The 12,805-nt window shown below is 36.0% G+C and overlaps 1 protein-coding gene across 6 annotated transcripts in view; it reads left to right on the forward strand.

Annotated features, from left to right (window-relative positions):
- The window catches only part of SFMBT1 (Scm like with four mbt domains 1), a 124,466-nt gene that overhangs the window by 73,898 nt on the left and 37,763 nt on the right, over nucleotides 1-12,805 (forward strand). For 5 of the 6 annotated variants that reach the window (XM_090284028.1, XM_090284031.1, XM_090284027.1 and 2 more), the window contains one exon: nucleotides 7,980-8,220. In XM_090284028.1, the coding sequence (XP_090140154.1) occupies nucleotides 7,980-8,220 (241 nt within the window). Of the gene's footprint in view, nucleotides 1-770; nucleotides 989-7,979; nucleotides 8,221-12,805 lie in introns of those variants that run through there. The other variant, XM_090284032.1, reaches the window with a different exon arrangement.

Raw genomic sequence — 12,805 nt, forward strand, 5'->3', positions numbered from 1 at the left:
TAGGCTTAGCCTTCTCCCTCAGACTTAAGGCATAAGAAGAAACATGCCCATTCCCAGGTATAAATACTATTTGCCATAGCCTTAACTGCTTTACACAGAATGCCTGGCTTTCACCCAAAAATTATGGGACACATAAAGAAGCAAGGGAAAAATCAAACTGTCAGGAGGCAAAGCAATCAAGAGAACCAGACTCATATGAACCATATGTTGGAACTATCAGAATTTTAAGTAACTGTGAACAGAAAAGGATCATCACAGAGTTGGAAACTATTAGAAAGAATAAAATGGAAATCATAGACATGAAAAACATGGTAAAGCAAATGATGACTGTCTTTGACAGACCTATCGGTAGCCTTGACACATGAGGAAAGAATTATACTTGAAGATAAGTCAACAGAAGTTGCCCGGAGTGAAATGCAAAGAGAAAAAAGAGTGGGGAAAATTCAGACCAGAACATCAAACAGCTGTGGGCAATATAACTTTTACTATAGTATATCTGAAGTGATAATGGCAGACAATTTTCCAAAGGAAAGAGATTTTACACCACAGACTGAAGAAGCTTATGGACTGCAAAACAGGATAAATAATAATAACCAAAACCCATCCAAGGACATTATTTTCAAACTGCTGAAAACCAGATAGAAGAAAACATCTTGAGAATAACCAGAGGAAAAAAGATATATAGAGAGGAACAAATGTAAGAATTATAGAAAATTTTTTTCAGAAACTATTCAAACCAGAAGGTGATGGAATAAGATCTTTAAAGTATTGAAAGAAATAAACCTGTCAGTCCAGAATTCTATACCCAGCAGAAAATCATTCTAACAGTAAAGGAGAAATAATGACTTTTTCAGGAAAACAAAAACTGAAAGAATTCATTACCTGCAAAAAAAATAGTAAAGGAAGTTTTTAAGGCAGAAGGAATTTGATATAAGGCAGAAACTTAGATCTATACAAAGGAATAAAGGACAATGGAAATGGCATAAATGTAAGTAGATTTAAATATTATTTCTTATTTTAAATATGTCTAAAAGTTAACTGTTTGAAACAAAAATGGCAGTAATATATTGTGTGTTTATAGCATATATAACTACAATGGCACAAAGGATGGGAGGGAGGATTTGCAAGTGTATGGGTGTAAGATCTTTATACAACACATCAAGTGGTATAGTGTTATAAGTAGACCTCAGTAAATAAAGATGTGTATTGAAAACACTTCAGTAATCACTAAATTAAAAATATAATTATTGTTAAAGTATACATAAAACTTGCCATTTAACAATTCAGTGGCATTAAATGCTTCTTCAGTGTTGTACAACCACTGCTACTATCCATTCGCAGAGCTTTTTCATCATCTCCAACAGAAACCCTGTATCTTTTAAATAATAACTCCCCATTTTCTCCTTTCTCTAGTCCCCAGTAACCTCTATTATACTCTGTCTTTATGTATTATCCTATGTAACCTAAGTGGAATCATACAGTATTTGTCCCTTTTATGTTTGGCATGTCATTATACTGTTGACTCTTGAACAATGCAGGGGTTAGAGGCACTGATTACCTGTGCAGTTGAAAATCCACATACAACTTTTGACTCCCTAAAAACTTACCTACTAACAGCCTACTGTGGACCAGAAGCTTTACAGATAACATATACAGTTGGTTAACTCACTTTGTATGTTATATGTATTACATATTGTATTCTTAAAATAATCTAGAGAAGAAAATGTTAATTAAGAAAATCATAAGGAAAATACATTTACAGTATTTATTGAAAAAAATCTGTGTGTAAGTGGACCCATACAGTTCAAACCTGAGTTATTAAAGAGTCAATTATTCTTTTTTAGTGGTTGCCCTTGTGTTTATAATTTACAACTAATTCAGGTCCTCTTTCAAATAACACTATACCACTTCATGGGTTGTGGCAGTACAGTACCTTAGAATATTCCCAATTACTCCTCCCTCCTTTTTGTTATAACATTGCTGTCATTCATTTCTCTTATGCATACATAAGCTGTGATCACCAACTATTTTATTGCTATTATTAAACTGTTGTCTATTGGATGAATTAAGAATAGGAAAAATTAGATTTCATTTTATCTTCACTTATTCCTTTTGTAATACCATTTCTTTATTACATCTGAGTTTCTGACCTATAGTTTCTGAAGAATTTATTTTAGAATTTTTTGCAAGGCAGGTCTAGCAGCAACAAAATCCCCCTGTTTTTATTTGTCTGATAAAGTCTTTATTGATTTTGCTGGATGCAAAATTTTAGGTTGATGGCTTTTTTTCTTTCAGTAATTTAAATATTTCAGTCCACACTGTTCTTGGTACCATGGTTTCTGAAGAAAAGTCTAATGTAATTTTTATCCTTGCTTCTTTATAGGTACAGTCTTTTTTTCTTTTTTCCTGCTTTCAATGTTTTTGTCTTTGTTTCTCTGAAGTTTGAATATGATATGTCTAAGTATAGGTATTTTTGGTTTTTATCCCAATTGTTCTCTGGGCTCCTTGGATCTGTGGTTTGGTATCTATCATTGATTTTTGGGAAATATCAGTGATTATTATTTCAAATAGTTCTTCTATTCCTTTCTTCTCCTTCTAGTATTTCCATTACACATATTACACTTCTGATTGTTCCACAGTTTTTTTATATTGTTTTATCCTTTTCATTCCTTTTCAGTTTTGTAAATTTCTATTGACAGTTTTTTCTAGCTCACTGATTCTTTCCTTGACTGAATCTAGTCTCTTAATGAACGTAGAATAAGCAGTATTAATTTCTGTTACAGTATTTCTAGTTTCTAGCATTTCCTTTTGATTCTTAAGAGTTTCTGCCTCTCTGTTTACATTATCCATCTGTTCTTGCTTGTCTCTTTTTCCATTTGAGATTTGCTTTTTTTAATGTGTTAACTTAGTTGTAAATTCCCCTCTTAGCTCTTTCACTGCCTCTGATAAATTTTGATATGTTATATTTTTGTTATTTGTCTCAAGGTACTTTCTAATTTCCCTTGTGATTTCTTCTTGAACTCTCAGTAATTCTCCCTTATCTGCAGTTTCACTTTCCACAGTTTTAGTTATCTTCAGTCAACTGTAGTCCAAAGGCATTAAATTGAAAATTCCAGAAACAGTTCATAAGCCTTATTTATTTTTATTTTATTATTAGTTTTTCATTAGTTTTAACCTGGATGCCATTCTGAGTAGCACGATGAAATTTTTGTGCCATCCTGCACCATTCCACTCCATCCACCCTGGGCATGAATAATCCTTTTGTCTATCTTTATATGCTACCTGCCTATTAGTCACTAGTAGCTGTCTTGGTTGTCAGATTGACTATCATGGTATTGTAGCGCTTGTGTTCAAGTAACCCTTATTTTACTTAATAGTGCCACATTCATATAACTTTTACTACAGTGTATTGTTATAATTGTTTTATTTTTTTTATTGTTCTGAATCTCTTCCTATGCCTAATTTATAAATTAAACTCTATTATAGGTATGTATGTATAAGAAATAATGTAGTATATATATAGTTTGGTACTATCCATGGGTCGGGCAGCCACTGTGGATCTTGGAATGTATTCCCCATGGATAAGGGGAGTGGCTACTCGATCGGTTAAGAGTGTGTTTAATCTCTACATATTTGTGAATTTCCTAGGTTTCCTTCTGTTACTGCATTCCAGTTTTATTCCATTTTGATCAGAAAAGATACTTTGAATGATTTCAGTCTTTTTAAATTTGAAACTTGTGTTGCCCTAGAGAATGTTCCATGTGCACTTGAGAAGAATATGTATTCTGCTGTTGTTGAGTGGAATGTTCTGCTAATGCCTGTTCTCATTGGTTTATAGCCTTGTTCAAGTCCTCTGTCTCCTTTCTGTCTGTTGTTCTATTCATCATTGATTGTATGGTACCAATTTGTTTATAGATCAGCTAACCTTGATATCAAACCTAACATGAATATTTTAGGAGAGGGAAATTACAGAGTACTGTCACTCATGAAGACTGATGCATAAATATCTGCATACAAAATAGCAAACCAAATGGTGCTGAATTTAGAAAGGATAATACATTAATAACAAGTTGATTTTTCCAGGAATGCAAGGTGGTTTAACATTCAAAAGTCAACCAGCATAATAATAATAGCAGAATAAAGGAGAAAACTCACATAATCATCTCAATATATAAAGAAAAATTATTGATAAAATTTCATATCCACCATGATAAAACTTTTAGCAAACTATAGATGGGAATTTATTTAACTTGATAAAGGATATCTACAAAAAAGGTACAGGAAATTTTATTAATGGTAGTAGAGATGCATGCTTTCTTTTTAATATGGAGCAAGACAAAGATACTGGTTAACATGACTTCTGTTTAATATTGTTCTGGAGGTTCTAGCCAGTACAATTAGGTAAGAAAAATAATAAGGATTAGGAAGGAAGGTAAAAGGTCATTACTTGCAGATAAATAAAATAATTTGTATATAAATTGATGAGTAATTTCAGCAAGATTATTAAATATAAGGTAGTATAAAAAGTCTATATTCTTATATACCAGAAACAAACAAAAGTGAAAACAGAAAGATGTGATTTATTGATATAATAGCATTTAAAAAGGCAAATGGCTAGGAATAAATGTAACAAAAATTTGCTAGAAACTTCACACCATTTGATATAAGTTAAAATGAAGGAATATACCTTATTCGTGTAATGGAAGACTCACTAATGTAAAGATATCAGTTCTTTCTAAATAGGTCTGTAGATTTACTGCAACCCAAGTCAAATATCCCCGTCCAAAAAATAACCTAGGTAGAAATTGACAAGCTGATTCTAAAGTTTATGTGGAATATAAAGGAGCAAGGATAGCCAGACACAGCTAAAGAATAAGATGAGAAGACTTGCTATACTAGATATCAAAGTTAATTAGGATAGTATAGTTCTGCTCTAAGGGAAAATAAATCAGAAACGTCTACTTTTCTAGGGACATTTGATTTATAGCAAAGGTGGCAATTTACAATGGCGAGGAAAGGTAGTAGGTCAATTGTATATGCATTTTCAAACAAATAAAACCTGATCTCTAGCAAATATCATGCACAGAGATTAATTCAAAGTGGATATTAATCCTAAATATGAAAGGCTTCTATGAAATAATATAGTATATCTTTATGACCTGTAGGAACAGGGAAAAATTTTATTTCAAAATACAGAAAGAGCACTAACTTTTAAAAGGAGAAACATTGATAAATCATACTGAATTAAAATTATGAACTTCTGTTCTTCAGACAAGACCATCAAGAAAGTGAGAGAACCAGAGGCATGTAAACAAGGGACAGACTGACAGTGACCAGAGAGGAGGGGAAGGGGGAGAAGGGGGGAAAGGAAGGGAAAGGGGCTAGTCAAGAACCTAGTATAAATGACCCATGATCATGGACAGCAGAGTGGGGATTGACTGTGAGAGTGGGGGTGGGCAGGACAGGGGAGAGCAAGGGGGGGGGAATGGGACAACTGTAATAGAACAACAATTTAAAAAATGAGAAAGGGAGAAAATATTTTTTAACACAAGTAACTGACACACTGAAACCCAAAATATAGGCTCAATAAAAAGTGACAAGAAACTGAGGCTTTTCCCAAAAGAACTATAAATAGCTAATAAATATAACAGTTCTCAACTTTATTATTAGGAAATTAAAGTTAAAATCATAATGAGATATGCTACATACCTTCCAAAATGGTTAAAATGAAAAAGACAGAAAACATAAAAATGTTGGTTAAAATGTTGGAGCAAAAGGATTTTTGCTACTGGGAAAGTAAATTGGTACAACCACATTGTAAAAAAAGTTTGACCACCTGTTATAGAAGTCCATGTGTGTATGTACCAAAAGACATACAAAAATATTCATATAATCAAGGTAGTATTCTTTATAGTCTTCAAAAACTAGGAATCACCCAAAATGCCTACTATTAGTAGCATTAGAAAGGATAAATTGAGGCACATTTGTAAAAATGGAATAGTATAGAACAATGAAAATAAATAAACTACTGTATTTATGAGTCTCATAAGCAATGTTGGGAAAGAGAAACCCTACACAGAAAAACATTCATACTGCACTATTAAACCAGAGTATTACAATCCAGGATAGGGATTACCTTTCAGGAATACAGCAGGGTAATGACTGCACAAGGGAGGAATTTTTACACTGTATGTGGGACTTTTCCTCTCTGACTCTCTCCTTTCCAGATTCCTCTTATTTTCCAGTGGTGCTTATGACCACTTAGTGCCCAGGTCTCCATATTCTCCCCCAGTGTATGGCAGTTCCTCATTCATTCTTTGTCTTCCATGGTCTTGATACTTTTGAAGAGCATATTACTTAGTTTTTTTATAGAATATGCCTCAGTTTGGGTTTGGTTTTTCTCCTGATTAGCTTGAGTTATGCAGATGGTAAAAATGACATAAAAGTGATTTTTTGTTTTCCTTGTTTTATGATATCAAGGGCACATGATATTGATGTTTTCAGACTGGTGATGTTAATGTTGTTCAGTTAGGGTGGTTTCCGCCAGAGTTCTTCGTTGTAATGTTACTATTTTCCCTTTGCAACTAATAAGAATCTTGCAGGGAGAACCTTTGAGATTATATAAATATCATAGTCATCATAGTCATTTTAGCATTGACTCATGATTCTTGCCTGCAGTGTTTTATTTCTGTGGTGTTTGTCTAAAGGTGATTTTCTATTTTTATTATTTTCTCTATTTTTATTAAATAAACTGGTCTTCTGCTCTAAGGAAGATCTGCCCCTCTTCTCTGTTAAATTTTTTTTTAACAGTATGAACTCATGGATATCTATGTAAATCTGTGGGTTATAATCCATTACTCTTATTATTTTATTGCTCAAATTGTCCCACATCTGACCATTGGGGGATATTTCTGGTGTGCTCTCATGTTCTTTCCTAACATCCCCATCACTTTTGGAGCACTTTCATACTTTCTGGCATCACCAGATATTCCAGGCTCCTACTCTTGTCTTCCCCACCCCAGAAATGGAATTAATTAATTATTTCTTCATGGAGCCCTTGCTCTATTATTGGAGAATGGCATTTAGAAATCAAGATTTGGAAACTAATTTTGCTATTGGTACTGAGTATCATTACTTCTAGTTTCTGACAATTCATAGAGCTAGGGAATATATATATAAACACATACACACACACATCTGTATTTTAAAAATATCTCTCCTTCTATATGTTTATTCTGTGCTTCTGCAATCATCACCTCATTCTGATACTTCGATTCCAATTCAGTACCACAGGTTCATTCTCTTCTTCCTCCTTCCTTATTTTTACTTTTTCTCACAGTGAGAAACCTGTCTCTCAGCATCCACAATACATTGATTTATTTATTCTTAGTATACACAGGCAGTATGCTCAGAATTGCTAACCTATACCTTTGTGACCATATAATTTATCATCTAAATTAAGACATTTTTGAGAGAGAAAAGGGATATTCTTAATTATTTTTCAAGGACAACAGGTATAAACATAGACTGTTTCAGGGAAACAGGGAGGTATATGGCTCCCTACATATTTACATATTATACTAATTTTTATTCTTATAGTTTATTTTTGCCCTTCCTCTTTTCTAGAGTCATAAATTTTCTTTTGAATTATCTAGAAATCACTCTTGAAAACTTAATGTGTCAAAAGCTGTTAAAATGGTGAACATTTAGTGATTTATATACTTAATAGAAAACATTTTCTGTGATGGTAATAGACTGCTGTCTTGAAAATATTGAGTCCTTTTAAGAGCAGCATTGCTATTCCCTGTTTTGTCTGGATCACTACTATGAGTTAGAATTGGAATTTCTCATGTTTTCCCTTGAGAAGATTTTATTGCACATTTAGTGCTTCAGAATTATAAGCCTTAAAAAAGAATGTTGGCCAAAGAAATACTCATTTCAGGTACTTGTCTAGTGGTTAATAACACTTCCCTGTTCAGGTGGACACACGTTTGCAAAATGGATTTGCTCCTGGGATGAAACTGGAGGTGATTGTGAAAACAGATCCTGAAACCTACTGGGTTGCCACCATCATTACCACCTGTGAACAGTTGCTCCTCCTCCGCTACGAGGGCTATGGGGAGGACCGGAGAGCGGACTTCTGGTGTGACATAAGGAAGGCTGACCTCTACCCCATTGGGTGGTGTGAGCAGAATAAGAAGACCCTTGAAGCCCCAGAAGGTAATAAAATACTTTCTGTCATGACATAATATGATATTGCTGTAGGAAATCTTGTCCATAATTTTGAGGTTCTCAATGCACATAGGGTTTTCTCATTTTTTTCGATTAGCATTTTGAAGGAAAATATAAGGAATAATGCACACTTTCTCATCTTTTAAAGTTATTTTCTGTGGTCCATAAAGCCTCAGCTTTTGTGACACTCCCTAGAGCATCATTTACTTATTCTATAAGACTGAGGCTCTCTGAGTTTGAGACTCGTAGACCTGGTTGTCTTTAGGTACGCTGGGCCAGATTCATTCTCTTTTTCGACAATATGTCTTCTCTCCTACAAGTGATCTGGGACCTATGATCTTTAAAATGAATCAACTGAAGCTCTTTGCCAGAAAAGAGACCTACTGAGAGAAGAATCCAAATTCAGCAAGACAGAGACAATAGGATGAAAAAAAAGAGAAGGGTCATATAAAGATGGAGGAAGGGAAGAGATTGCAAATATAAGAAAATACCAGACCTTATATGTTTTTCTTTCAACTTTTTATTTTGTTATAATTTTAGATTTACAGGAAAGTTGCAAAAAATAATAGAGAAAATTCTTGGGAGACTTTGCCAAGTTTCCCTAAATGATGACATTTTACCAGATTTACTTTATCCTTCTCCCTTTGTCCCTTCCTGCCTCCTCCTCTTTTCCTCTCTTACAAATCACACACGCACCTATGTGCATGTGCATGCATTTTTTGTGTGAGAAATATTTCATATTTTATTTGTTCAATAAATATTTATTAAGCTCTGACACAATGCCAAACACTGTTTTTATCAATTAGAATCCAACAATGAATAAAATAAAGATATCAGACCTCATGGAGGTTTCATCTAGAAATGGACTAGAGAGGAACAGATGAAATGACGATAACTTTAATAAATACTTTGTACCAGAAATGTAGGAAAACACATTTTCCTTTTCTTTACTGTCAACAATTGGTATTATCATTCTTTTCATATACTGTGATGCTTTCTGATTTTATTTTGCATTTTCTAATCCTTAAGTAATTTTAACATTTTTTACATGTTTATTTAGCTATTTGGATTTGTGTTGGATGAACTACCTATTTATAATCATGCATTTTTCTGTTGAGTGGATTATATGCTAGACCCATACTTCTTGTCAGTGTTCATGAGCTCTGTGTATAAATAGATATTTATCTGCTGTCTGCTTTGCAGATCTTTTCCCCAATCTGTTGCTTACCTACTGACTTCATGATGGTTTATTTTACGAAGTAACACCTTTAACATTTACAAATTTATATTTTATGTTAGGACTGTGTTTCTTTGTCCTCTTTTACCTTCTGCCTATTCTATCTATGTCCATTCATTTTTTAAAGTATATTTTGTTGATTATGCTGTTACAGTTTTTCAATTTTCCTCCTTTGCCCTCTTCTGCTCAGTGCCCCCAATTCCCTCCAGCAACCCTTCCCACTTAGTTCATATCCTTGGGTTGTGCGTGTAAGTTCTTTGGCTTCATCCTTTCCTATATTATTCTTAACTTCCCCCTGTCTATTTTGTACCTGCCAATTATGCTTCTTAATCCCTGCACCATTTTCTCATTTCTCCCTCTTCCCCCTCCCAGCTGATAACCCTCCAAATGATCCCCAAACCCATGATTCTGTTCCTATTCTTGTTCTTTGCTTAGTTTGTTTTTATTTTTATTAGGTTCTGTTGTTGATAGTTGTGAATTTGTTGTCATCTTAATGTTCATAGTTTTGATCCTCTTTTTCTTAAATAAGTCCTTTTAACATTTTATATGATAAGGGCTTGGTGATGATGAACTCCATCAGCTTTACCTTGTCTGGGAAGCACTTTGTCTGCCCTTCCATTCTAAATGATAGCTTTGCTGGATACAGTAATCTTGGTTGTAGGTCGTTGTTTTTCATCACTTTGAATATTTCTTGCCAGTCCCTTCTTGCCTGCAAAGTTTGTTTTGAGAAATCAGCTGATGGTCTTATAGGAACCCCATTGTGGGTAACTCTCTTTTCTCTTGCTGCTTTGAAGATTCTCGCTTTATCTTTAACCTTTGGCATTTTAATTATAATGTGTCTTGGTGTGGTCCTCTTTGGGTCTAGCTTGTTTGGGACTCCCTGTGCTTCCTGCACTTGTATGTCTATTTCCTTCGCCATATTTGGAAAGTTTTCCTTCATTACTTTTTCAAATAATTTTTCAATTTCTTGCTTTTCCTTCTGGCACCCCTATGATTTGGATGTTGGCACGTTTAAAGTTGTCCCAGAGGTTCCTAAGCCTCTCTTCATTTTTTCAGTTCCTGTTTCTTCATTCTGTACGGGTTGAGTGTTTGTTTCTTCATTGATTTGAACCCTGGTTTCCTTCCCTGCACCATTAGTTTTGTGTGGATTTTCCTTCATTTCACTTAGCATAGCCTTCACTTCTTCCCTTCTGTGTTTGCCATACTCAAGTGTATCTGTCAAGTCTGTGAGCATCTTTCTCACCAGTGTCTTGAACTCTGCATCTGTTAGGTTGGCTATCTCCTCGTTGCTTAGTTCTCCCACTGAAACCATGAGTCATTCCCTCTTTTGGGCCATACTTCTCTGTCTCCTCAACTTGGCAGGCTCCTGTGTTTGCCTCTGTGTCTTAAGTAGAGCTGTCACACCTGTTATGTTGTAAGGGTCCGAGCCTTAGGTATTCATCATTATGGGGTGACCTATTTCACCACATTGTGGCGCTGTATGTGGGGGAGGGTTCTGAGAGGGAACAATGCCAGTTGCTCAACACTTGCCCCTTTTTCAGGCACTTCTCCCACATCCCGTATGGGACTGGTGCTCCTCTAGCTATTGCCTTGATTGTGTTTCCCAGAGTGGGTGGGTTTGCAGACATTCTAGGACCAGTGGGGCCCTCTAAACAAATGGACTCTGCTTAGACCGGCAGTTTCTTCTGCCACCCCAACCCCAACTGGTTTTCACAGTCAGAAGCAATGCGGCTTTATTTTCCCCAGTGCTGGAACCATAGCTGTGTGGTCTGGTGTGATGCTGAGAGTGCTCCCCAGGTGTCCCTCCTTTTTTTAATGTGCGACTGTGCTTTCTGCTGGCCAGCCACAGCCACTGTTGCCACCACTGCCTCCGCCTCCACACCACGTCCTCTCTGCCCCAGCTTCGCCCCTCTTACCTGTCTGGATGAGTATTTATTCTTTATATCTTTGTTTTTGGACTTCTGTGCAGCTCAGTTTTCTGGAACTTCTGATGGCCTCCAGTTTTGAGGTAGTTGTATTCCTTTTTAGTTGTGGAGGGAGACGCAGTGTGTCTACCCACACCCTCCCATGTGTCTTAAAGAGAAACTTTCACAGCGTCCAGAGTCTTGATGTCCTGCAAATGAAGAAGGAGGATGTCCTCAAGTTCCTTGCAGCAGGAACCCACTTAGTGGCACTAATCTTGATTTCCAAATGGAACAGTACAGCTACAAAGGGAAGAGTGATAGCATCTATACGATAAATCTGAAGAGAACCTGGGAGAAGCTTTGCTGGTAGCTCATGCCATTGTTGCCATTGAAAACTCCACTGTTGTCAGTGTCATACTGGCCAGTGAGCTGTGCTGAAGTTTGCTGCTGCCACTGGAGCCACTGCTGTTGCTGTTGCTGCTGCTGTCACTTCATTCTTGGAACCCTCACTAACTGAATCCAGGCTGTCTTCCAGGAGCCGAGGCTTCTGATAGTTACTGCTCTCAGAGTTGACCACAGAGGTGTCCTATGTTAGCCTGCCTATCCTACTGTGTGTGACAGACCACTCTTGCTCTGTGGACATTTCTACTCCTTTGCCGCAATGAGGGGTCTCACTCAGTGGGTCTGATATGGTGGATGCTGGCCTTGGGAGTCTGTGCACGGTGGCACCATCTCCCGTGAACACCCCTGGGAAGTCTTGCATGATCTCTACACCTACCGAGATTTTGAAGAGACAGAGAAGGAAGAGCAGACTGCTGCTGAAGAGGCTTTTACTAAGGAGGCATTTCAGGTGTATGGACTATTCCAGCTTTCGAGTTCACTGCTGTGCAACCTGAGGTTACAGACTAGCCCGAAGTCGTGCAGGTGCCCTCTGTGCCTGTCTGGCAGTTTCCTACTGAAGACTGGAGTGGTCAGCTGACACTTAAGAGTGGTCTGAGCCCCCACTGCTCAGGCCACTTAACGGGTAGGGATAACCACTGAGTGGTCTTAGGCTATTTTTCCATAAACTCTTAAAATGGAAATAAAGTTGATGGAAAATAAGCAGCTTCTTAAAAATAAGTAACAATGATAGAAGCAGTGAGAAAAAGTGTAAATTAATTTATTAAAATTCAGAAATGAGATGATTGGAGGGAAAGAAAAATAGAAGTTAGGCCAAAACTGGAAATGAAAAAATATTAGGAATGAAGACTAAGGTAAAATGAACACTGGAATGAATCAATCATGGTTAGTATCTGCAGAGAAATAAAAGATGAAAAAGAGAAAAAATTAAAAAAGAAATGAAGAAAAGAAAGAAAGGACTTGGGAAAATAATATAGATAGGCAAAAATGATTTAACATATATAAAATAGAAGTCTCTGAAGAAGGAAACCAA

The sequence above is a fragment of the Furipterus horrens genome, unplaced genomic scaffold (genome assembly GCF_987537825.1).
Source record: "Furipterus horrens unplaced genomic scaffold, mFurHor1.1.pri manual_scaffold_7, whole genome shotgun sequence".
NCBI lineage: Eukaryota > Metazoa > Chordata > Mammalia > Chiroptera > Furipteridae > Furipterus > Furipterus horrens.